The sequence below is a fragment of the Dendropsophus ebraccatus genome, chromosome 8 (genome assembly GCF_027789765.1).
Source record: "Dendropsophus ebraccatus isolate aDenEbr1 chromosome 8, aDenEbr1.pat, whole genome shotgun sequence".
In the NCBI taxonomy this organism is placed as follows: Eukaryota; Metazoa; Chordata; class Amphibia; order Anura; family Hylidae; genus Dendropsophus; species Dendropsophus ebraccatus.
In genome coordinates, this window is record NC_091461.1 from 6,807,147 (window position 1) to 6,833,755 (window position 26,609).

General features: G+C 52.5%; 1 protein-coding gene across 1 annotated transcript in view; it reads right to left on the reverse strand.

The window, feature by feature from the left end:
• The window catches only part of LOC138799016 (alpha-2-macroglobulin-like protein 1), an 89,649-nt gene extending 63,491 nt beyond the window's left edge, over positions 1-26,158 (reverse strand). The window contains exons 1-4 of the mRNA XM_069979713.1: positions 26,121-26,158; positions 5,564-5,639; positions 4,229-4,412; positions 3,806-3,971 (exon numbers count right to left, since the gene is read on the reverse strand). Of these exons, the coding sequence (XP_069835814.1) occupies positions 3,806-3,971; positions 4,229-4,412; positions 5,564-5,639; positions 26,121-26,130 (436 nt within the window). The 5' untranslated portion in view covers positions 26,131-26,158. The remainder of the gene's footprint in view (positions 1-3,805; positions 3,972-4,228; positions 4,413-5,563; positions 5,640-26,120) is intronic.
• Between the last annotated feature and the right edge of the window lie 451 nt (positions 26,159-26,609).

A 26,609-nucleotide genomic window follows, 5' to 3' on the forward strand; every position in this document is an offset into this window, starting at 1 on the left:
ATACTGTGACTACACGGCCTCCATTCTATACTGTGACTACACGGCCTCCATTCTATACTGTGACTACACGGCCTCCACTCTATACTGTGACTACACGGCCTCCATTCTATACTGTGACTACACGGCCTCCATTCTATACTGTGACTACACGGCCTCCATTTTATACTGTGACTACACGGCCTCCATTCTATACTGTGACTACACGGCCTCCATTCTATACTGTGACTACACGGCCTCCATTCTATACTGTGACTACACGGCCTCCATTCTATACTGTGACTACACGGCCTCCATTCATACTGTGACTACACGGCCTCCATTCCTATACTGTGACTACACGGCCTCCATTCTATACTGTGACTACACGGCCTCCATTCTATACTGTGACTACACCCCCTCCATTCTATACTGTGACTACACGGCCTCCATTCTATACTGTGACTACACCCCCTCCATTCTATACTGTGACTACACGGCCTCCATTCTATACTGTGACTACACGGCCTCCATTCTATACTGTGACTACACGGCCTCCATTCTATACTGTGACTACACCCCCTCCATTCTATACTGTGACTACACGGCCTCCATTCTATACTGTGACTACACGGCCTCCATTCTATACTGTGACTACACGGCCTCCATTTTATACTGTCACTACACGGCCTCCATTCTATACTGTGACTACACGGCCTCCATTCTATACTGTGACTACACGGCCTCCATTCTATACTGTGACTACACGGCCTCCATTCTATACTGTGACTACACGGCCTCCATTCTATACTGTGACTACACCCCCTCCATTCTATACTGTGACTACACGGCCTCCATTCTATACTGTGACTACACCCCCTCCACTCTATACTGTGACTACACGGCCTCCATTCTATACTGTGACTACACCCCCTCCATTCTATACTGTGACTACACGGCCTCCATTCTATACTGTGACTACACGGCCTCCATTCTATACTGTGACTACACGGCCTCCATTCTATACTGTGACTACACGGCCTCCATTCTATACTGTGACTACACGGCCTCCATTTTATACTGTGACTACACGGCCTCCATTCTATACTGTGACTACACCCCCTCCATTCTATACTGTGACTACACGGCCTCCACTCTATACTGTGACTACACAGCCTTGTCAAGATGTCTGTTCTGGGTGACGGGTTCTATGTCCTAGGAGAAGTAGCACAGATTTGTTAGATATCCTGTGTATGGATGTGGCTGATACAGATGTGCTGCTATGGCTCCCCCTAGTGTTACATATGTATTATAGCACTGCCCTGTGTTAGTCAGTATGTATCATCGATACTCTCTGTATATGTCATGTATCCTTTAGGTATTTGAAGGCCTTTTATCTTATATGTCCTGTATACTATCTATTGCCTTTCTCCCTATATATGTCCTCTATACAATGAGGAGAATAAGTATCTGATAGACAGAATCTATAGAACATTCCAGTAATCACATTATAGGATTTCTAATTATTCCCCATTGTATTACATGAAATAAGCACTATTTATCTATAGACCTTCCTCCCCTGTATCTGCTATGTATATATGTATCCATAGATCTTCCTCCACTATATATACCCTGTACCCTGTATATATCTATAGGCCTTCCTCCCTATATACCCTGTACCCTGTATATATCTATAGGCCTTCCTCCCCTATATACCCTGTACCCTGTATAGATCTATGAGCCTTCCCCCCTATATACCCTGTATATCTATAGGCCTTCCTCCCCTATATACCCTGTACACTGTATATATCTATAGGCCTTCCTCCCCTATATACTGTATATATCTATAGGCCTTCCTCCCCTATATACTGTATATATCTATAGGCCTGCCTCCCCTATATACCCTGTACCCTGTATATATCTATAGGCCTTCCTCCCCTATATACACTGTACCCTGTATATATCTATAGGCCTTCCTCCCCTATATACTGTATATATCTATAGGCCTTCCCCCCTATATACCCTCTACCCTGTATATATCTATAGGCCTTACTCCCCTATATACCCTGTACTCTGTATATATCTATAGGCCTTCCTCCCCTATATACTGTATATATCTATAGGCCTTCCTCCCCTATATACTGTGTATATCTATAGGCCTTCCTCCCCTATATACTGTATATATCTATAGGCCTTCCTCCCCTATATACTGTATATATCTATAGGCCTGCCTCCCCTATATACCCTGTACCCTGTATATATCTATAGGCCTTCCTCCCCTATATACACTGTACCCTGTATATATCTATAGGCCTTCCTCCCCTATATACTGTATATATCTATATGCCTTCCTCCCCTATATACTGTATATATCTATAGGCCTGCCTCCCCTATATACCCTGTACCCTGTATATATCTATAGGCCTTCCTCCCCTATATACACTGTACCCTGTATATATCTATAGGCCTTCCTCCCCTATATACTGTATATATCTATAGGCCTTCCTCCCCTATATACTGTGTATATCTATAGGCCTTCCTCCCCTATATACTGTATATATCTATAGGCCTTACTCCCCTATATACCCTGTACACTGTATATATCTATAGGCCTTCCTCCCCTATATACTGTATATATCTATAGGCCTTCCTCCCCTATATACTGTGTATATCTATAGGCCTTCCTCCCCTATATACTGTATATATCTATAGGCCTTCCCCACTATATACCCTGTACCCTGTATATATCTATAAGCCTTCCTCCCCTATATACCCTGTACCCTGTATAGACCTATAGGCCTTCCTCCCCTATATACTGTATATATCTATGAGCCTTCCTCCCCTATATACCCTGTACCCTGTATATATCTATAGGCCTTACTCCCCTATATACTGTATATATCTATAGGCCTTCCTCCCCTGTATACTGTATATATCTATAGGCCTTCCTCCCCTGTACGCTGTATATATCCATAGGCTTTCCTCCCCTATATACTGTATAGATCTATAGGCCATCCTCCCCTATATATCCTGTACCCTTTATATATCTATGAGCCTTCCTCCCCTATATACCCTGTACCCTGTATAGATCTATAGGCCTTCCTCCCCTTTATACCCTGTACCCTGTATAGATCTATAGGCCTTCCTCCCCTATATACCCTGTACCCTGTATAGATCTATGAGCCTTCCTCCCCTATATACCCTGTACCCTGTATAGATCTATAGGCCTTCCCCCCTATATACTGTATATATCTATGAGCCTTCCCCCCTATATACCCTGTACAGACCTATAGGCCTTCCTCCCCTATATACCCTGTACCCTGTATATATCTATAGGCCTTCCTCCCCTTTATACCCTGTACCCTGTATAGATCTATAGGCCTTCCTCCCTATATACCCTGTACCCTGTATAGATCTATAGGCCTTCCCCCCTATATACCCTGTATATATCTATAGGCCTTCCCCCCTATATACCCTGTACCCTGTATAGATCTATAGGCCTTCCCCCCTATATACTGTATATATCTATGAGCCTTCCCCCCTATATACCCTGTACAGACCTATAGGCCTTCCTCCCCTATATACCCTGTACCCTGTATAGATCTATAGGCCTTCCTCCCCTATATACCCTGTACCCTGTATAGACCTATAGGCCTTCCTCCCCTATATACCCTGTACACTGTATATATCTATAGGCCTTCCTCCCTATATACCCTGTACCCTGTATAGATCTATAGGCCTTCCCCCCTATATACCCTGTACCCTGTATATATCTATAGGCCTTCCCCCCTATATACCCTGTACCCTGTATAGATCTATAAGCCCTCACCTTTCTGTCCCGGTCTGTACACAGCCTTGTCGGTCTGGATGAAGGTTCCCGTTTTCTTCTTCCTCAGGGTCAGTTCCTTGGAGCTGAACTCGATCTTCTTCCCCTCGCTCTTCTGTCCCTGGACGGTTACGGTGACTTTCTCCATGTTGCCTGAAGGTTCAGGGACCTGAGATTGGGGATAGGACGTGTTATTTCAGTAATATGAGACACCAGAGCGGCCACCAGCTATATACATATCTCTATAGGTGACTACTGTATATAAGGGGCAGATACACTGCTGGGCCTCTATGTAAAGCTCCAGGATCCACTGCTGTCCATATAGTGGGGCCCCCTACCACATCTCTTACTATACACCTTGTGCACTTAGGGTACTTGGGGTGAATGCCCTCCATTATAATTCCTATGATATGATGGGCTCGGCACCTGGAAGGACTGGCAGTGCCATCTGGGGCTGTCTGCTTGGACTGTATATAGGTTAACTGTTCCGGATGAGGTCTTCAGATCCACCGATAACTGTGAGTATCCCTGCAGGTCCGGGGAGGAGTGCAGGCAGAAGGTCTCTGTGGATGGATGATACAGGTCCGGGGAGATGAACAATCCAAAGGATCTGCAAAGACAAGAACACCTCTGACTATTATTATTCATGCAATATTCTTCTATTATAGGGGAGGAGCCTAAAGAAGTCTGTGCAGCATGGAGGTACAGCCCCTTGTATAACGGAGGAGCCTAAAGAAGTCTGTGCAGCATGGAGGTGCAGCCCCCTGTATAGCAGAGGAGCCTAAAGAAATCTGTGCAGCATAGAAGTGCAGCCCCCTGTATAGTGGAGGAGCCTAAAGAAGTCTGTGCAGCATGGAGGTACAGCCCCCTGTATAGCGGAGGAGCCTAAAGAAGTCTGTGCAGCATAGAGGTGCAGCCCCCTGTATAGCGGAGGAGCCTAAAGAAGTCTGTGCAGCATGGAGGTACAGCCCCCTGTATAGCGGAGGAGCCTAAAGAAGTCTGTGCAGCATGGAGGTGCAGCCCCTTGTATAACGGAGGAGCCTAAAGAAGTCTGTGCAGCATGGAGGTGCAGCCCCATGTATAGCAGAGGAGCCTAAAGAAGTCTGTGCAGCATGGAGGTGCAGCCCCTTGTATAACGGAGGAGCCTAAAGAAGTCTGTGCAGCATGGAGGTGCAGCCCCATGTATAGCAGAGGAGCCTAAAGAAGTCTGTGCAGCATGGAGGTGCAGCCCCTTGTATAACGGAGGAGCCTAAAGAAGTCTGTGCAGCATGGAGGTGCAGCCCCCTGTATAGCAGAGGAGCCTAAAGAAGTCTGTGCAGCATGGAGGTGCAGCCCCCTGTATAGCAGAGGAGCCTAAAGAAATCTGTGCAGCATGGAGGTACAGCCCCCTGTATAGCCGATGAACCTAAACAACTCTGTGAAGCATGGAGGAGCACCCCGTTGTAAAGCGGAGGAGCCTAAAGAAATCTGTGCAGCATGGAGGTGCAGCCCCCTGTAAAGCCGAGGAACCTAAACAAGTATGTACAGCATGGAGGTGCAGCCCCCTGTCAAGCCGAGGAACCTAGACAAGTCTGTGCAGCATGGAGGTGCAGCCCCCTGTATAGCAGAGGAGCCTAAACAAGTCAGCTCCCTGTATAGAGAAAAGAAAGTTGGTACATGTACAGTAAAGCAATGGTAGTCACCCATTGAAAAGGACTGAAAGCTGCGCAGCATAGACAATGTATACAGGAAGGTGTCACGTATGGCAGTGATTCTACTTACGGGATTTTGTTAGACTGAGCCAGAGTCACGTCCACAGAGAAGAGAAGACACAGCAGCCACATCGCGGAGCCCGTTCCTGGGGGACAGATAGATAACACACATAATGCGTTTCAGGTGGATAAGAATTCTTTAATCTGGTCCCAAAACACATTGAAATTCCACTGGTGTCAGGTACAGATTTGTAATTTACTTCAATTTCAAAATCTCATCTTCCAGTACTGTCCATGTCAGGAACTGTCCAGAGCAGCAGCAAATCCCAGAGCAAATCTCTCCTGCTCTGGACAGTTCCTGACATGGACAGAGGTGGCAGCAGAGAGCACTGTGTCAGACTGGAGAGAATACACCACTTCCTCCACAGTATAGTATATAAATTACAATATTCTCTTTACTGTAAGCCACTGTGTCTCTACGAGTGACAGGAGAGAGGGCATCGGTGTACGGGGAACAAGTGACAGGAGGAAGGGCACCAGTTTGTGGTGTCCCACCACGGGTGTTGTTTTCACCTGTACACCTGTCGCAAAAGCTTCTTACTCCAGGTTAAGTGGTGATGAAGTGCACTTTGAGGTTTCACCACTAGATGTCAGTGTTTTCTATATGTATGCTCATATGTTGCACAGCTGAAGTTAAAGGGGTACTCTGGCGAGAGGGGGGCATTTTTTTCCTGACAACGGGGAGGAGGTGGCTGAGGGAAACAACGTCCACTCACCTCTCCGGTTCCAGCTGCGGGTCCCGCATCGCGGCGCTCTGGTCCCCGGTTCCCGGCCGCTTCCTGGTATCTGATGCGGGCCCGAGACCATACGTCTCAGGTCCACTCAGCCAGTCAGTGACAGAAGCGGGATCTGAGCGGACTTGAAACAGATCCCGCCTCCGTCCCTGACTGGCTGAGCGGACCTGAGACGTCACATCTCGGACCCGCGTCAGACACCAAGAAGCGGCTGGGTACCAGGGACTGGAGCACCGCGATACAGGACCCGCCACTGGAGCCGGGGAGGTGAGTGGACGTCGTTTCCCTCAGCCACCTACTCCCTGGTGTCAGGAAAAAAATGCCCCACTGCCAGACTACCCCTTTAAGGATGGGTTACTATTTTGTATGTACCATGTGCTTTTGCTGACCTATAGGAGATGCTCTCCACTTCTAATCTATCTCTTCTTTTCTTTTTCTTGCACACATTCCTTTCCACCACTCACAGGGTACCTTACTTAGCCCCTGTAGGAAGTTACTTGGTGGTAGGAGGTGTAGCGTCATTTTTTACCCAGATTCTCGTGGGAGCAGCACACACAGAGCAGACGTCCCTGCTGTAGCCAAGCCAAGGCCTGGCTCTGCCAGGACCCTCGTCCGGGACAAGTTAGTTCAGTTGAGTTGAGTCTAATGGTGCATTTACACAGACAGATTTATCTGACAGATCTTTGAAGCCAAAACCAGGAGCAGACTATAAACAGGGATCAGGTCATAAAGGATAGACTGGGATCTAAGCTCTTTTTAAATCCATTTCTGGCTTTGGCTTCCAAAATCTGTCAGATAAATCTTTCTGTGTAAACGCACCCTAAGACACGACTGTATGCAGATGCAGCTAGAGACAACCCGTTATTACAGTATTCTTATTGTATCTACTATGCAGTGCTAAATACTACTAAGGGAGAAGAGTCTAGGAACATCCTGGCCCACACCGTGAACCAGTCTATACAAGAGGAACTAGCCCGCATAGGACAAAGCTACCAGAAGGTCTACGTATTCTATTTTGCAGTGTAGGTAACTGGGACGCCCAGGGAACTTAGCTTCATCCAGGTAATCAAGGCTGGGGCTTGTTTCATCCTAAGAGGACACTTCCACCTACTCGATACTTTAGGGGAGAAGGAGGTCAGACTAAAGACTATACACGGGTACAAGTAAACTTCTTACTCTCAAGTATTCTCTCAAGTTCCGGCAGAGCACAGTATTACATTGTGTTGGGACTCCCTTGACAAACTCCTCTTCTCTACTCTACTGTACTTCCAACTCTTTAAGTACCGCTAAACTACCTGTACTCTACTCTACTTCCTCAAGCATCTCCTCAGCAAAACGAGTTCAAGCGCTACAGTCCGTGTAAAGATTTATCTACTGCTGCCAAAGTGTAATGTATTACTAAGATACTTCACAGTAAAGCTGGTATATTTTTTATATCACTGGGACTCCGTCATCTCTTCCTCCGCACCAGCACCTGTACACACTATCCCTACACCATGGGTTATTTTTCCCCTTTCTGTGGGTGGCGGTACTGATAGTGCGGGTGGGTCAATTGCCACTCAGGACTACCGTGACAAGAGCCCAAGGGACCCATCACAAGCCGACAGGTCACCGACCATTTCTGGGGAAAACAGTCAGCAACAACACAAAGCAGGTACCAACATCTCACCTGTGTGCTGGACTAGCACTGGCGTCACTACTATACCATCTCTGGCTGAGCTGTACAGCAACACTGATAGCAACATCAGAGCCGTATACACAAACGTACAGGGAAGGGAAGGCGAGAGGGCAGGGAGGACATCGGTGTACGGGGGAACAGGAGGGAGGACATCGGTGTACGGGAAACAAGATGGAGGACATCGGTGTACGGGGGACAAGAGGGATGGCACCGGTGTACGGGGAACAAGAGGGAGGACATCGGTGTACGGGGAACAAGAGGGAGGACATCGGTGTACGGGGAACAAGAGGGAGGACATCGGTGTACGGGGAACAAGAGGGAGGACATCGGTGTACGGGGAACAAGAGGGAGGACATCGGTGTACGGGGGAACAGGAGGGAGGACATCGGTGTACGGGGGACAAGAGGGAGGACATCGGTGTACGGGGAACAGGAGGGAGGGCACCGGTGTACGGGGAACAGGAGGTAGGGCACCGGTGTACGGGGGACAAAAGGGAGAGCCCCAGTGTACGGGGAACAGGAGGGAGGGCACCAGTGTACGGGGAACAGGAGGGAGGACATCGGTGTACGGGGGAACAGGAGGGAGGACATCGGTGTACGGGGGACAAGAGGGAGGGCACCGGTGTACGGGGAACAGGAGGGAGGGCACCGGTGTACGGGGAACAGGAGGTAGGGCACCGGTGTACGGGGGACAAAAGGGAGAGCCCCAGTGTACGGGGAACAGGAGGGAGGGCACTGGTGTACGGGGAACAGGAGGGAGGGCACCAGTGTACGGGGAACAGGAGGGAGGGCACCAGTGTACGGGGAACAGGAGGGAGGGCACCGGTGTACGGGGAACAGGAGGGAGGGCCCCGGTGTACGGGGAACAGGAGGGAGGGCACTGGTGTACGGGGAAAAGGAGGGAGGGCACCAGTGTACGGGGAACAGGAGGGAGGGCCCCAGTGTACGGGGAACAGGAGGGAGGGCACCAGTGTACGGGGAACAGGATGGAGGGCACCAGTGTACGGGGAACAGGAGGGAAAGCACCAGTGTACGGGGAACAGGAGGGAGGGCACCAGTGTACGGGGAACAGGATGGAGGGCACCAGTGTACGGGGAACAGGAGGGAAAGCACCAGTGTACGGGGAACAGGAGGGAGGGCACCAGTGTACGGGGAACAGGAGGGAGGGCACCAGTGTACGGGGAACAGGAGGGAGGGCACCGGTGTACGGGGAACAGGAGGGAGGGCACCGGTGTACGGGGAACAGGAGGGAGGGCACCGGTGTACGGGGAACAGGAGGGAGGGCACCGGTGTACGGGGAACAGGAGGGAGGGCACCGGTGTACGGGGAAAAGGAGGGAGGGCACCAGTGTACGGGGAACAGGAGGGAGGGCACCAGTGTACGGGGAACAGGAGGGAGGGCACCAGTGTACGGGGAACAGGAGGGAGGGCACCAGTGTACGGGAAACAGGAGGGAGGGCACCGGTGTACGGGGAACAGGAGGGAGGGCACTGGTGTACAGGAAACAAGTGAAAGAAGGGAGGGCATCGTCGTATGGAGAGCAAGTGACAGGAGGGGTGGTACTATTTATACGTATAGATGTAATGTGTGAATGTATGTGTGTATTATATAGCAGTATTATATATGTTTAAAGTGACACTGTCACTTCCTTTGTGCATTCTGAAATCTCTACACAGGTGTAAAGGGTAAATTTAGCGTTTTTCATGCCTTATTTCATATCATACGTCATGATGTTTGTTCAAGTAAAAAGTGTCCTTTTATCAACTGCAGATTGTATTAAGTGGGCGTGACCTCACGGTATTAGTGTCACTTAGCCCCGCCCACAACGGCACCAATGGCCCCACCCCCTTGACGCCCATTGGTTGTCTGACGTAAAGGGGGTGGGGTCTAGACCTTTCGCCAGCCTGTTCCAATAGCCGGCGAGGGGGCGAGGCCAACTGTGGCATTGTGGGCGGGGCTAAGTGGCGCTAATGCCACGAGGCCACGCCCACTTAATACAATCTGCAGTTGATAAAAGGACACTTTTTACTTGAACAAACACCATGACGTATGATATGAAATAAGGCATGAAAAACGCTAAATTTACCCTTTGCACCTGTGCAGAGATGTAAGAATGGAAAAAGGAGGTGACAGTGTCACTTTAAGGCAAAGTTGTAGAATTATAGTAGTATGTGTGTATGGAGGAGTAGTACTATTAATACTTATAGATATAATTTGTGTATGTATGTGTGCATCAAACAGCTGTACTATATAGACAGTCAGGGGCGTAACTAGAAATGGCTGGGCCCCATAGCAAACTTTTGATTGGGGCCCCCCCGCCCCACCCCCTCTCAATCGACCACTATGCCATCAACACACTCAGCTCTACACTGGTTCTGTACACCATATAAATTAAAGTACAGTTACATCAGGTGACTTACAGGAGACGTCTTCTCTGATCGGAGTTCTTCCCTTTTCATTTTCTTTTCCATCTGCCCTGGGCCGTTATGAGAACCTTTCCGGGCCACGAATCCACAGAATCTTCCAGACAGACATATTAGGCTCCTCACTCTGTCACCATCCTCATCTCTACCAACTGCACATCTGTATTTGCCCCTTTACACCCACATTTAATGGGTAGGCTGACTCTATGTGATCACATTTTAGTATATGGCCCTCCTCTCTGTCGCCCCTCCTTATAGATAGCTTCCTTATGTTGCCCCCCCCTCCTGCTGTCCCCCTTATAGATGCCCCCCCATGTTGTCCCCTTATAGATGGTCCCCTATGTTGCCCCCCCATAGATGGCCCCCTCTTCCCTTATATTGTCCCCTTATAGATGGCCCCCTTTCCCCCTTTATTGTCCCCTTATAGATGTTCCCCTCTTCCCCAATGTTGTACGTTTATATCCCCCTCTCCCCAAATGTTGTCCCTCTCTCCCCCTATGTTCTCCCCTTATAGATGGCCTGCTCTCCCCCTATGGTGTCACCCCCTTATAGATGGCCCTCTCTCCCCCCCCCCCTTATAGATGCCCCCCCCCCTTCCTTATAGATGTCCCCCTCCCCCCCCCTTCCTTATAGATGTCCCCCTCTCCCCCCCTTCCTTATAGATGTCCCCCTCCCCCCCTTCCTTATAGATGCCCCCTTCTCTTCTAGATGCCCCTTTCTCTTCTCCCCCCATTCCCTATAGATGCCCTCTTCTCTTCTCCCCCCCCCCTTCCTTATAGATGCCCCCTTATCTTCCCCCCCTTCCTTATAGATGCCCCCTTCTCTTCTCCCCCCCTTCCTTATAGATGCCCCCTTCTCTCCCCCCCCCTTCTTTATAGATGCCCCCTTCTCTCCCCCCCTTTCTTATAGATGCCCCCCTCTCTTCCCCCCCCTTCCTTATAGATGCCTCTTCTCTTCCCCCCCCCCTTCCTTATAGATGCCCCCGTTCTCTTCTCCCCCCTTCCTTATAGATGCCTCTTCTCTTCCCCCCCCCTTCCTTATAGATGCCCCCTTCTCTTCTCCCCCCTTCCTTATAGATGCCCCCTCCTCTTCTCCCCCCCCTTCCTTATAGATGCTCCCTTCTCTTCTCCCCCCTTCCTTATAGATGCCCCCTTCTCTCCCCCCCTTCCTTATAGATGCCCCCTTCTCTTCCTTATAGATGCCCCCTTCTCTCCCCCCCCTTTCTTATAGATGCCCCCCTCTCTCCCCCCCTTCCTTATAGATGCCCCCGTTCTCTTCTCCCCCCCTTCCTTATAGATGCCCCCTTCTCTTCACCCCCCTTCCTTATAGATGCCCCCTTCTCTTCCCCCCCCCTTCCTTATAGATGCCCTCTTCTCTTCTCCCCCCTTCCTTATAGATGCCCCCTCCTCTTCTCCCCCCCCTTCCTTATAGATGCCCCCTTCTCTTCCCCCCCTTCCTTATAGATGCCCCCTTCTCTTCCTTATAGATGCCCCCTTCTCTTCTCCCCCCTTCCTTATAGATGCCCCCTTCTCTTCCCCCCTTCCTTATAGATGCCCCCTTCTCTCCCCCCCCTTCCTTATAGATGCCCCCTTCTCTTCTCCCCCCCTTCCTTATAGATGCCCCCTTCTCCCCCCCCTTCCTTATAGATGCCCCCTTCTCTCCCCCCCCTTCCGTATAGATGCCCCTTCTCCCCCCCCTTCCTTATAGATGCCCCCTTCTCTCCCCCCCCTTTCTTATAGATGCCCACCTCTCTCCCCACCCTTCCTTATAGATGCCCCCGTTCTCGTCTCCCCCCCCCTTCCTTATAGATGCCCCCTTCTCTCCCCCCCCTTCCTTATAGATGCCCCCTTCTCTTCTCCCCCCTTCCTTATAGATGCCCCCTCCTCTTCTCCCCCCCCCTTCCTTATAGATGCCCCCTTCTCCCCCCCCTTACTTATATATGCTCCCTTCTCTTCCCCCCTTCCTTATAGATGCCCCCTTCTCTTCTCCCCCCTTCCTTATAGATGCCCCCTCCTCTTCTCCCCCCCCCTTCCTTATAGATACCCCCTTCTCTCCTCACCCCCTTCCTTATAGATGCCCCCTTCTCTCTTCCCCCCCTTCCTTATAGATGCCCCCTTCTCTCCCCCCCTTTCTTATAGATGCCCCCTTCTCTTCCCCCCCCCCTTCCTTATAGATGCCCCCTTCTCTTCTCCCCCCCTTCCTTATAGATGACCCCTTTCCCCCCCTTCCTTATAGATGCCCCCTCCTCCTCTCCCCCCTTCCTTATAGATGCCCCCTCCTCCTCTCCCCCCCCCTTCCTTATAGATGCCCCCTTCTCTTCTCCCCCCCCCTTCCTTATAGATGCCCCCTTCTCCCCCCCCTTCCTTATAGATGCCCCCTCCTCCTCTCCCCCCTTCCTTATAGATGCCCCCTTCTCTCCCCCCCCCCTTCCTTATAGATGCCCCCTTCTCTCCCCCCCTTTCTTATAGATGCCCCCTACTCCTCTCCCCCCTTCCTTATAGATGCCCCCTCCTCCTCTCCCCCCCTTCCTTATAGATGCCCCCTTCTCTCCTCCCCCCCCTTCCTTATAGATGCCCCCTTCTCTCCCCCCCTTTCTTATAGATGCCCCCTACTCCTCTCCCCCCTTCCTTATAGATGCCCCCTTCTCTCCTCCCCCCCTTCCTTATAGATGCCCCCTTTTCTTTCCCCCACCTTCCTTATAGATGCCCCCTTCTCTTCCCCCCTTCCTTATAGATGCCCCCTTCTCTCCCCCCCTTCCTTATAGATGCCCCCTTCTCTTCTAGATGCCCCCTTCTCTTCTCCCCCCATTCCTTATAGATGCCCTCTTCTCTTCTCTTCTCCCCCCCTTCCTTATAGATGCCCCTTTCTCTTCCCCCCCTTCCTTATAGATGACCCCTTCTCTCCCCCCTCCCTTCCTTATAGATGCCCCCTTCTCTTCCCCCCCTTCCTTATAGATGCCTCCTTCTCTTCTCCCCCCCTTCCTTATAGATGCCCCCTTCTCTCCCCCCCTTTCTTATAGATGCCCCCTTCTATCCCCCCCTTTCTTATAGATGCCCCCCTCTCTCCCCCCCCCTTCCTTATAGATGCCCCCGTTCTCTTCTCCCCCCTTCCTTATAGATGCCCCCTTCTCTCCCCCCCTTCCTTATAGATGCCTCCTTCTCTCCCCCCCCCCTTCCTTATAGATGCCCCCTTCTCTTCTCCCCCTTCCTTATAGATGCCCCCTTCTCTTCCTTATAGATGCCCCCTTCTCTTCCCCCCTTCCTTATAGATGCCCCCTTCTCTTCTCCCCCCCTTCCTTATAGATGCTCCCTTCTCTCCCCCCCCCCTTCCTTATAGATGCCCCCTTCTCTTCCCCCCCTTCCTTATAGATGCCCCCTTCTCTTCCCCCCCTTCCTTATAGATGCCCCCTTCTCTCCTCCCCCCCTTCCTTATAGATGCCCCCTTCTCCCCCCCCCCTTCCTTATAGATGCCCCCTTCTCTCCCCCCCCCCCTTTCTTATAGATGCCCCCCTCTCTCCCCCCCCTTCCTTATAGACGCCCCCGTTCTCTTCTCCCCCCCCCCTTCCTTATAGATGCCCCCTTCTCTTCCCCCCCTTCCTTATAGATGCCCCCTTCTCTCCCCCCCCTTCCTTATAGATGCCCCCTTCTTTCCCCCCCCCTTCCTTATAGATGCCCCTTCTCTTCTCCCCCCTTCCTTATAGATGCCCCCTTCTCTACCCCCCCTTCCTTATAGATGCCCCCTCCTCTTCTCCCCCCCCTTCCTTATAGATGCCCCCTTCTCTCCCCCCCCTTCCTTATAGATGCCCCCTTCTCTCCCCCCCCCTTCCTTATAGATGCCCCCTTCTCTCCCCCCCCTTCCTTATAGATGCCCCCTTCTCTTTCCCCCCTTCCTTATAGATGCCCCCTTCTCTTCCCCCCCCTTCCTTATAGATGCCCCCTCTCCCCCCATCCTTATAGATGCCCCCTCCTCCTATCCCCCCTTCCTTATAGATGCCCCCTTCTCTCCTCCCCCCCTTCCTTATAGATGCCCCCTTTTCTTTCCCCCACCTTCCTTATAGATGCCCCTTCTCTCCCCCCCTTCCTTATAGATGCCCCCTTCTCTCCCCCCCCTTCCTTATAGATGCCCCCTTCTCTCCCCCCCTTCCTTATAGATGCCCCCTTCTCTTCTCCCCCTTCCTTATAGATGCCCCCTTCTCTCCCCCCCCTTCCTTATAGATGCCCCCTTCTCCCCCCCCCCTTTCGTATAGATGCCCCCTCTCTTCCCCCCCTTCCTTATAGATGCCCCCTTCTCTTCTCCCCCCCCCTTCCTTATAGATGCCCCCATCTCTTCCCCCCCCTTCCTTATAGATGCCCCCTTCTCTTCTCCCTCCTTCCTTATAGATACCCCCTCCCCTTCTCCCCCCCTTCCTTATAGATGCCCCCTTCTCTTCTCCCCCCTTCCTTATAGATGCCCCCTTCTCTCCTCCCCTTCCTTATAGATGCCCCCTTCTCTCCCCCCCTTTCTTATAGATGCCCCCCTCTCTTCCCCCCCCCCTTCCTTATAGATGCCCCCTTCTCTTCTCCCCCCCCTTCCTTATAGATGCCCCCTTCTCCCCCCCCCCTTCCTTATAGATGCCCCCTTCTCTTCTCCCTCCTTCCTTATAGATACCCCCTCCTCTTCTCCCCCCCTTCCTTATAGATGCCCCCTTCTCTTCCCCTTCTTCCTTATAGATGCCCCCTTCTCTTCCTTATAGATGCCCCCTTCTCTTCCCCCCCATTCTTATAGATGCCCCCCTCTCTCCCCCCCTTCCTTATAGATGCCCCCTTCTCTCCCCCCCCCCTTCCTTATAGATGCCCCCTTCTCTCCCCCCCTTTCTTATAGATGCCCCCTCTCTCCCCCCCTTCCTTATAGATGCCCCCGTTCTCTTCTCCCCCCTTCCTTATAGATGCCCCCTCCTCTTCTCCCCCCCCCTTCCTTATAGATGCTCCCTTCTCTTCTCCCCCCCTTCCTTATAGATGCCCCCTTCTCTTCCCCCCCCTTCCTTATTAGATGCCCCCTTTTCTTCCTTATAGATGCCCCCTTCTCTCCTCCCCCCTTCCTTATAGATGCCCCCTTCTCTCCTCCCCCCCTTCCTTATAGATGCCCCCTTCTCTCCCACCCCCTTCCTTATAGATGCCCCCTTCTCTTCTCCCCCCCTTCCTTATAGATGCCCCCTTCTCTCCCCCCCTTCTTATAGATGCCCCCTTCTCTTCCCTCCCCTTCCTTATAGATGCCCCCTTCTCTTCTCCCCCCCCTTCCTTATAGATGCCCCCTTCTCTCCTCCCCCCATTCCTTAAAGATGCCCCCTTCTCTCCTCCCCCCTTCCTTATAGATGCCCCCTTCTCTTCCCCCCCCTTTCTTATAGATGCCCCCTTCACTTCCCCCCCCCTTCCTTATAGATGCCCCCTTCTCTTCTCCCCCCCCTTCCTTATAGATGCCCCCTCCTCCTCTCCCCCCTTCCTTATAGATGCCCCCTCCTCCTCTTTCCCCCTTCCTTATAGATGCCCCCTCCTCCTCCCCCCCTTCCTTATAGATGCCCCCTTCTCTCCTCCCCCCTTCCTTATAGATGCCCCCTTTTCTTTCCCCCACCTTCCTTATAGATGCCCCCTTCTCCCCCTCCCCTTCCTTATAGATGCCCCCTTCTCTCCTCCCCCCCTTCCTTATAGATGTCCCCTTCTCTCCCCCCCCCCCTTCCTAATAGATGCCCCCTTCTCTTCTCCCCCCTTCCTTATGATGCCCCCTTCTCTCCCCCCCATTCTTATAGATGCCCCCTTCACCCCCCCCCTTCCTTATAGATGCCCCCTTCTCTTCCCCCCCCCCCTTCCTTATAGATGCCCCCTCCTCCTCTCCCCCCTTCCTTATAGATGCCCCCTCCTCCTCCCCCCCTTCCTTATAGATGCCCCCTTCTCTCCTCCCCCCCTTCCTTATAGATGCCCCCTTTTCTTTCCCCCACCTTCCTTATAGATGCCCCCTTCTCCCCCTCCCCTTCCTTATAGATGCCCCCTTCTCTCTCCCCCTTCCCTATAGATGCCCCCTTCTCTCCTCCCCCCCTTCCTTATAGATGCCTCCTTCTCTCCCCCCCCCCTCCTTCTAGATGCCCCCTTCTCCCCCCCCTTTCTTATAGATGCCCCCCTCTCTTCCTCTTCCCCTTCCTTATAGATGCCCCCTTCTCTTCTCCCCCCCTTCCTTATAGATGCTCCCTTCTCTTCCCCCCCCTTCCTTATAGATGCCCCCTTCTCTTCTCCCCCCTTCCTTATAGATACCCCCTCCTCTTCTCCCCCCCCTTCCTTATAGATGCTCCCTTCTCTTCTCCCCCCCTTCCTTATAGATGCCCCCTTCTCTTCCCCCCCCTTCCTTATAGATGCCCCCTTCTCTTCCTTATAGATGCCCCCTTCTCTCCTCCCCCCTTCCTTATAGATGCCCCCTTCTCCCCCCCTTCCTTATAGATGCCCCCTTCTCTCCCCCCCTTCCTTATAGATGCCCCCTTCTCTCCCCCCCCCCTTCCTTATAGATGCCCCCTTCTCTTCTCCCCCTTCCTTATAGATGCCCCCTTCTCTCCCCCCCCTTCTTATAGATGCCCCCTTCTCTCCCCCCCCCTTCCTTATAGATGCCCCCTTCTCCTCTCCCCCCTTCCTTATAGATGCCCCCTTTCCCCCCTTCCTTATAGATGCCCCCTTCCCCCCCTTCCTTATAGATGCCCCCTCCTCCTCTCCCCCCTTCCTTATAGATGCCCCCTCCTCCTCTCCCCCCCTTCCTTATAGATGCCCCCTTCTCTTCTCCCCCCCTTCCTTATAGATGCCCCCTTTTCTTTTCCCCACCTTCCTTATAGATGCCCCCTTCCCTCCCCCCCTTCCTTATAGATGCCCCCTTCTCTCCCCCCCTTCCTTATAGATGCCCCCTTCTCTTCTCCCCCCTTCCTTATAGATGCCCCCTTCTCTTCCCCCCCTTCCTTATAGATGCCCCCTTCTCCCCCCCTTCCTTATAGATGCCCCCTTCTCTTCTCCCCCCTTACTTATGGATGCCCCCTTCTTTCCCCCCCCCCCTTCCTTATAGATGCCCCCTTCTCTTCCCCGCCTTCCTTATAGATGCCCCCTTCTCTTCTCCCCCCCCTTCCTTATAGATGCCCCCTTCTCTCCCCCCCTTCCTTAGAGATGCCCCCTTCTCTTCTCTCCCCCTTCCTTATAGATGCCCCCTCCTCCTCTTCCCCCTTCCTTATAGATGCCCCCTTCTCTCCTCCCCCCCTTCCTTATAGATGCCCCCTTTTCTTTTCCCCACCTTCCTTATAGATGCCCCCTTCTCTCCCCCCCCTTCCTTATAGATGCCCCCTTCTCTCCCCCCCCTTCCTTATAGATGCCCCCTTCTCTCCCCCCCCTTCCTTATAGATGCCCCCTTCTCTTCTCCCCCCTTCCTTATAGATGCCCCCTTCTCTCCCCCCTTCCTTATAGATGCCCCTTCTCTTCCCCCGCCTTCCTTATAGATGCCCCCTTCTCTTCTCCCCCCCCCTTCCTTATAGATGCCCCCTTTCCCCCCCCTTCCTTATAGATGCCCCCTTCCCCCCCCCTTCCTTATAGATGCCCCCTCCTCCTCTCCCCCCTTCCTTATAGATGCCCCCTCCTCCTCTCCCCCCCTTCCTTATAGATGCCCCCTTCTCTTCCTTATAGATGCCCCCTTCTCCCCCCCCTTCCTTATAGATGCCCCCTTCTCTCCTCCCCTTCCTTATAGATGCCCCCTTCTCTCCCCCCCCTTCCTTATAGATGCCCCCTTCTCTCCCCCCCTTCCTTATAGATGCCCCCTTCTCTTCTCCCCCCTTCCTTATAGATGCCCCCTTTCCCCCCTTCCTTATAGATGCCCCCTTCCCCCCCTTCCTTATAGATGCCCCCTCCTCCTCTCCCCCCTTCCTTATAGATGCCCCCTCCTCCTCTCCCCCCCTTCCTTATAGATGCCCCCTTCTCTTCTCCCCCCCTTCCTTATAGATGCCCCCTTCTCTCCCCCCCTTCCTTATAGATGCCCCCTTCTCTTCTCCCCCCTTCCTTATAGATGCCCCCTTCTCTTCCCCCCCTTCCTTATAGATGCCCCCTTCTCTTCTCCCCCCTTCCTTATAGATGCCCCCTTCTCTTCTCCCCCCTTACTTATGGATGCCCCCTTCTTTCCCCCCCCTTCCTTATAGATGCCCCCTTCTCTTCCCCCGCCTTCGTTATAGATGCCCCCTTCTCTTCTCCCCCCCCCTTCCTTATAGATGCCCCCTTCTCCCCCCCCTTCCTTATAGATGCCCCCTTCTCTCCCCCCCTTCCTTATAGATGCCCCCTTCTCTTCTCTCCCCCTTCCTTATAGATGCCCCCTCCTCCTCTCCCCCCTTCCTTATAGATGCCCCCTTCTCTCCTCCCCCCCTTCCTTATAGATGCCCCCTTTTCTTTTCCCCACCTTCCTTATAGATGCCCCCTTCTCCCCCCCCCCTTCCTTATAGATGCCCCCTTCTCTCCCCCCCCCTTCCTTATAGATGCCCCCTTCTCTCCCCCCCTTCCTTATAGATGCCCCCTTCTCTTCTCCCCCCTTCCTTATAGATGCCACCTTCTCTCCCCCCCTTCCTTATAGATGCCCCCTTCTCTTACCCCGCCTTCCTTATAGATGCCCCCTTCTCTTCTCCCCCCCTTCCTTATAGATGCCCCCTTTCCCCCCCCTCCTTCCTTATAGATGCCCCCTTCCCCCCCCTTCCTTATAGATGCCCCCTTCTCCCCCCCTCCTTCCTTATAGATGCCCCCTTCTCTCCCCCCCCTTCCTTATAGATGCCCCCTTCTCTCCTCCCCCCCTTCCTTATAGATGCCCCCTTTTTTTTCCCCCACCTTCCTTATAATTGCCCCCTTCTCTCCCCCCTCTTCCTTATAGATGCCCCCTTCTCTCCCCCTCTTCCTTATAGATGCCCCCTTCTCTCCCCCTCCTTCCTTATAGATGCCCCCTTCTCTCCCCCCCTTCCTTATAGATGCCCCCTTCTCTTCTCCCCCCTTCCTTATAGATGCCCCCTTCTCTCCTCCCCCCCTTCCTTATAGATGCCCCCTTTTTTTTCCCCCACCTTCCTTATAATTACCCCCTTCTTTCCCTCTCTTCCTTATAGATGCCCCCTTCTCTCCCCCTCTTCCTTATAGATGCCCCCTTCTCTCCCCCTCCTTCCTTATAGATGCCCCCTTCTCTCCCCCCCTTCCTTATAGATGCCCCCTTCTCTTCTCCCCCCTTCCTTATAGATGCCCCCTTCCCCCCCCCTTCCTTATAGATGCCCCCTTCTCTTCTCCCCCCTTACTTATGGATGCCCCCTCCTCTCCCCCCCTTCCTTATAGATGCCCCCTTTTCTCCCCCCTCTTCCTTATAGATGCCCCCTTCTCTCCCCCCTCTTCCTTATAGATGCCCCCTTCTCTCCCCCTCCTTCCTTATAGATGCCCCCTTCTCTCCCCCCCCCTTCCTTATAGATGCCCCCTTCTCTTCTCCCCCCTTCCTTATAGATGCCCCCTTCTCCCCCCCCCTTCCTTATAGATGCCCCCGTCTCTTCTCCCCCCTTACTTATGGATGCCCCCTTCTCTCCCCCCCTTCCTTATAGATGCCCCCTTCTCTTCCCCCGCCTTCCTTTTAGATACCCCTTCTCTTCTCCCCCCCCTTCCTTATAGATGCCCCCTTCTCTCCCCCCCTTCCTTATAGATGCCCCCTTCTCTTCTCTGCCCCTTCCTTATAGATGCCCCCTCCTCCTCTCCCCCCTTCCTTATAGATGCCCCCTTCTCTCCTCCCCCCCTTCCTTATAGATGCCCCCTTTTCTTTTCCCCACCTTCCTTATAGATGCCCCCTTCTCTCCCCCCCCTTCCTTATAGATGCCCCCTTCTCTCCCCCCCTTCCTTATAGATGCCCCCTTCTCCCCCCCCCCCCTTCCTTATAGATGCCCCCCTCTCTTCTCCCCCCTTCCTTATAGATGCCCCCTTCTCTTCCCCCGCCTTCCTTATAGATGCCCCCTTCTCTTCTCCCCCCTTCCTTATAGATGCTCCCTTTCCCCCCCCCCCTTCCTTATAGATGCCCCCTTCCCCCCCCTTCCTTATAGATGCCCCCTCCTCCTCTCCCCCCTTCCTTATAGATGCCCCCTCCTCCTCTCCCCCCCTTCCTTATAAATGCCCCCTTCTCTCCTCCCCCCCTTCCTTATAGATGCCCCCTTTTCTTTCCCCCACCTTCCTTATAATTGCCCCCTTCTCTCCCCCCCTTCCTTATAAATGCCCCCTTCTCTCCCCCCCTTCCTTATAGATGCCCCCTTCTCTTCTCCCCCCTTCCTTATAGATGCCCCCTTCTCTCCCCCTCCTTTCTTATAGATGCCCCCTTCTCTCCCCCCTTCCTTATAGATGCCCCCTTCCCCCCCCTTCCTTATAGATGCCCCCTCCTCCTCTCCCCCCTTCCTTATAGATGCCCCCTCCTCCTCTTTCCCCCTTCCTTATAGATGCCCCCTTCTCTCCTCCCCCCCTTCCTTATAGATGCCCCCTTTTCTTCCCCCCACCTTCCTTATAATTGCCCCCTTCTCTCCCCCCTCTTCCTTATAGATGCCCCCCTCTCTCCCCCCCCTTCCTTATAGATGCCCCCTTCTCTCCCCCCTCTTCCTTATAGATGCCCCCTTCTCTCCCCCCCCTTCCTTATAGATGCCCCCTTCTCTCCCTCTCCTTCCTTATAGATGCCCCCTTCTCTTCCCCCCCTTCCTTATAGATGCCCCCTTCTCTCCCCCCCTTCCTTATAGATGCCCCCTTTTCTTTCCCCCACCTTCCTTATAATTGCCCCCTTCTCTCCCCCCCTTCCTTATAAATGCCCCCTTCTCTCCCCCCCTTCCTTATAGATGCCCCCTTCTCTTCTCCCCCCTTCCTTATAGATGCCCCCTTCTCTTCCCCTCCTTCCTTATAGATGCCCCCTTCTCTCCCCCCCTTCCTTATAGATGCCCCCTTCCCCCCCTTCCTTATAGATGCCCCCTCCTCCTCTCCCCCCTTCCTTATAGATGCCCCCTCCTCCTCTCCCCCCCCCCTTCCTTATAGATGCCCCCTTCTCTCCTCCCCCCCTTCCTTATAGATGCCCCCTTCTCTCCTCCCCCCCTTCCTTATAGATGCCCCCTTTTCTTTCCCCTACCTTCCTTATAATTGCCCCCTTGTCTCCCCCCTCTTCCTTATAGATGCTTCCTCTCTCCCCCCCCCTTCCTTATAGATGCCCCCCTCTCCCCCCCCCTTCCTTATAGATGCCCCCTTTTCTCCCCCCTCTTCCTTATAGATGCCCCCTTCTCTCCCCCTCCTTCCTTATAGATGCCCCCTTCTCTCCCCCCCCCTTCCTTATAGATGCCCCCTTCTCTTCTCCCCCCTTCCTTATAGATGCCCCCTTCTCTCCCCCTCCTTCCTTATAGATGCCCCCTTCTCTCCCCCTCCTTCCTTATAGATGCCCCCTTCTCTCCCCCCCCTTCCTTATAGATGCCCCCTTCTCTCCCCCCCCCTTCCTTATAGATGCCCCCTTCTCTTCTCCCCCCTTCCTTATAGATGCCCCCTTCTCTCCTCCCCCTCTTCCTTATAGATGCCCCCTTTTCTTTCCCCCACCTTCCTTATAATTGCCCCCTTCTCTCCCCCCCTTCCTTATAAATGCCCCCTTCTCTCCCCCCCTTCCTTATAGATGCCCCCTTCTCTCCCCCCCTTCCTTATAGATGCCCCCTTCTCTTCTCCCCCCTTCCTTATAGATGCCCCCTTTCTCCCCCCCCCTTCCTTATAGATGCCCTTTTCTCTCCCCCCCTTCCTTATAGATGCCCCCTTCTCTTCTCCCCCCTTCCTTATAGATGCCCCCTTCTCTCCCCCCCCTTCCTTATAGATGCCCCCTTCCCCCCCCCTTCCTTATAGATGCCCCCTCCTCCTCTCCCCCTTCCTTATAGATGCCCCCTTCTCTCCTCCCCCCTTCCTTATAGATGCCCCCTTTTCTTTCCCCCACCTTCCTTATAGATGCCCCCTCCTCTCCCCCCCTTCCTTATAGATGCCCCCTTCTCTCCTCCCCCCTTCCTTATAGATGCCCCCTTCTCCCCCCCTTCCTTATAGATGCCCCCTTCTCTTCTCCCCCCTTCCTTATAGATGCCCCCTTCTCTCCCCCCCTTCCTTATAGATGCCCCCTTCTCTTCTCCCCCCTTCCTTATAGATGCCCCCTTCTTCCCCCCCCCCCCCCCCCCGTCCACTCACCTAACAACACGCCCCCCCCGTCGAGCCTTTTTCCTGTCACCCCGTCTGATGCGCGTCTGCCGTCTGATGCCGCGTCCTAGCCCCGGCAGCGCGCGTATCATAGAGTTCTGTGTGGGCCTGTGGCCGCGACTTCCGGCACACGTCTCTGTGCCGGAAGTCGCGGCCGCAGCACAAGCCCACACAGAACTCTATGATACACGCGCTGCCGGGGCTAGGACGCGGCATCAGACGGCAGACGCGCATCAGACAGGCGGTGACAGGAGCGCTGTCGGCCGGTCCCGTGCTCCTCCTGGCCCAGTGACTCCTTTTCCCTATGGTTGGGGAAAGGAGTCTCCGGGTCGGGAGGAGCACGGGACCGGCCCCCGGCTACAGCACCCGGGAGGCATGCTCAGCCGCCGGGTGCTGCAGGATATGTAAGCTCCGTGACGCGGGCCCCCTGATGCGGCAAGGCCCCGTAGCAGCCGATACGGCTGCTACGGCAGTAGTTCCGCCAGTGTAGCAGTACTATGTACTTGTATGGTATAATGGTACTATGCACTTATGCAGTATAGCAAGACAGTATGTTACCTAATTCTTTTTTTTGGCGGGGGGGGGGGGGGGGGGGGGGCAAATGTGAGCACACATGGAGTATGGGATACCACAATCAATCATTGCTTCAAGTTGTGAATTGCCTATTTACAGCTGTGAGTTCCATTAACACTGTACATGAGCCCCAATAGAGTACAGTAGTCAGATCCCACTAGAGTACAGTAGTCAGATCCCACTAGAGTACAGTAGTCAGATCCCAGTAGAGTACAGTAGCCGGGTCCCACTAGAGTACAGTAGTCAGATCCCACTAGAGTACAGTAGTCAGATCCCACTAGAGTACAGTAGTCAGATCCCACTAGAGTACAGTAGTCAGATCCCAGTAGAGTACAGTAGTCAGACCCCACTAGAGTACAGTAGTCAGACCCCACTAGAGTACAGTAGTCAGATCCCAGTAGTGTACAGTAGTCAGATCCCACTAGAGTACAGTAGTCAGATCCCACTAGAGTACAGTAGTCAGACCCCACTAGAGTACAGTAGTCAGACCCCACTAGAGTACAGTAGTCAGATCCCACTAGAGTACAGTAGTCAGATCCCACTAGAGTACAGTAGTCAGACCCCACTAGAGTACAGTAGTCAGACCCCACTAGAGTACAGTAGTCAGATCCCAGTAGAGTACAGTAGTCAGACCCCACTAGAGTACAGTAGTCAGACCCCACTAGAGTACAGTAGTCAGATCCCAGTAGTGTACAGTAGTCAGACCCCACTAGAGTACAGTAGTCAGACCCCACTAGAGTACAGTAGTCAGATCCTACTAGAGTACAGTAGTCAGATCCCACTAGAGTACAGTAGTCAGACCCCACTAGAGTACAGTAGTCAGACCCCACTAGAGTACAGTAGTCAGATCCCACTAGAGTACAGTAGTCAGATCCCACTAGAGTACAGTAGTCAGACCCCACTAGAGTACAGTAGTCAGATCCTACTAGAGTACAGTAGTCAGATCCCAGTAGAGTACAGTAGTCAGATCCCACTAGAGTACAGTAGTCGGGTCCCACTAGAGTACAGTAGTCAGATCCCAGTAGAGTACAGTAGTCAGATCCCACTAGAGTACAGTAGTCAGATCCCACTAGAGTACAGTAGTCAGACCCCACTAGAGTACAGTAGTCAGACCCCACTAGAGTACAGTAGCCGGGTCCCACTAGAGTACAGTAGTCAGATCCCCCTAGAGTACAGTAGTCAGATCCCACTAGAGTACAGTAGTCAGATCCCACTAGAGTACAGTAGTCAGATCCCACTAGAGTACAGTAGTCAGATCCCAATAGAATACAGTAGTCAGATCCCACTAGAGTACAGTAGTCAGACCCCACTAGAGTACAGTAGTCAGACCACACTAGAGTACAGTAGTCAGATCCCACTAGAGTACAGTAGTCAGATCCCACTAGAGTACAGTAGTCAGACCCCACTAGAGTACAGTAGTCAGACCCCACTAGAGTACAGTAGCCGGGTCCCACTAGAGTACAGTAGTCAGATCCCACTAGAGTACAGTAGTCAGATCCCACTAGAGTACAGTAGTCAGATCCCACTAGAGTACAGTAGTCAGACCCCAATAGAATACAGTAGTCAGATCCCACTAGAGTACAGTAGTCAGACCCCACTAGAGTACAGTAGTCAGATCCCACTAGAGTACAGTAGTCAGATCCCACTAGAGTACAGTAGTCAGACCCCACTAGAGTACAGTAGTCAGACCCCACTAGAGTACAGTAGTCAGATCCCACTAGAGTACAGTAGTCAGATCCCAGTAGAGTACAGTAGTCAGATCCCACTAGAGTACAGTAGTCAGATCCCACTAGAGTACAGTAGTCAGATCCCACTAGAGTACAGTAGTCAGATCCCACTAGAGTACAGTAGTCAGATCCCACTAGAGTACAGTAGTTGTGCCCTATAGATGCTTCTACACCCTCTAGAAACACCAGGATCATGTGAGAGAGGTTACACATTTCCTACCAGCTAGTTGTACATGGTCCCCGCACCTGCCGCAGACGCCGCACCAGTCACATGTATGGAAGGTTTTCACAACACAGAAAAGTCTGAACATAACCTTATGCCGTTCCTGTATCTGTTGCTGCAGGCAGAAAACATATGCATTCCCCCCCCCACCCCCGATTAATAGAGAAGCCGAGAGGACAGAAGTAGAATCGCTGCCTGGGGGGGGCGGGGGGGAGTTTGGAATCTACGTCACCGGTCTACAACTCTCCAATGGACTCGGGGTTTGTTTTTTCACCATTTTCTGAAATTCTGTTGTCAATGTCAACACCGGCATGAAACCCATAGACAGCACAACCACATAGAAAGTGCAACACTATACTGCTCCTCCAAACACCGACATCATCATCATCATCCTCCATCACAATCATCATCCTCCATCACCATCATCATCCTCCATCATTATCCTCCATCACCATCATTATCCTCCATCACCATCACCATCCTCCATCACCATCATCATCCTCCATCACCATCATCATCCTCCAACACCATCCTCCATCATCATCCTCCATCACCATCATCATCCTCCAACACCATCATCATCCTCCATCACCATCATTATCCTCCATCACCATCCTCCAAACACCAAGATCATCTTCATCCTCCACCATCATTCTTCATCACCATCCTCTAAAAACCAAGATCATCACCTCATCATAAATATCCATCACACTCGTCCTCCATCTCAATCCATCATCATTCTCCATCACCAACATCATCCTCCATTACCATCTATTATCATCACCATCATCCTCCATCTCCATCACCAACATCATCCTCCATTACCATCTATTATCATCACCATCATCCTCCATCTCCATCACCAACATCATCCTCCATTACCATCCATTATCATCACCATCATCCTCCATCTCCATCATTATCATCATCATCCTCCACCTCCATCATACACCCTCACCGCGTCCTCCTCACCTCGCCCCATGTCGCTGCTCTTCTTCTTCTGTCTCCGTCTTTCTTCTGACCTCGGTTTTAAGATTTCCTGTTTATCCAGTTGGTGATGACGTGAAGTCTTTTCTTAAGTCAACACCTTCCTTTAATTCTTGGCCCTGGCCTTCCCTCCGAGCCCTTGGATATACTGGGACTCCATGTGACAATAAAACAAAAAAACCTGGAATGTCCTCAGTACTGCAGAAACTTAAAGGGAAACTCCATCCTGTAACATCACTCCATCCACCATTCTGTGCTGCTTAAGGCTGGGTTCACACTATGTATATTTGAGGCAGTATTTGGTCCTCATGTCAGGTCCTCATAGCAACCAAAACCAGGAGTGGATTAAAAACACAGAAAGGATCTGTCCACACAATGGTGAAACTGAGTGGATGGCCGCCATATAACAGTAAATAACGGCCATTATTTCAATACCACAGCCGTTGTTTTAAAATAACAGCAAATATTTGCCAT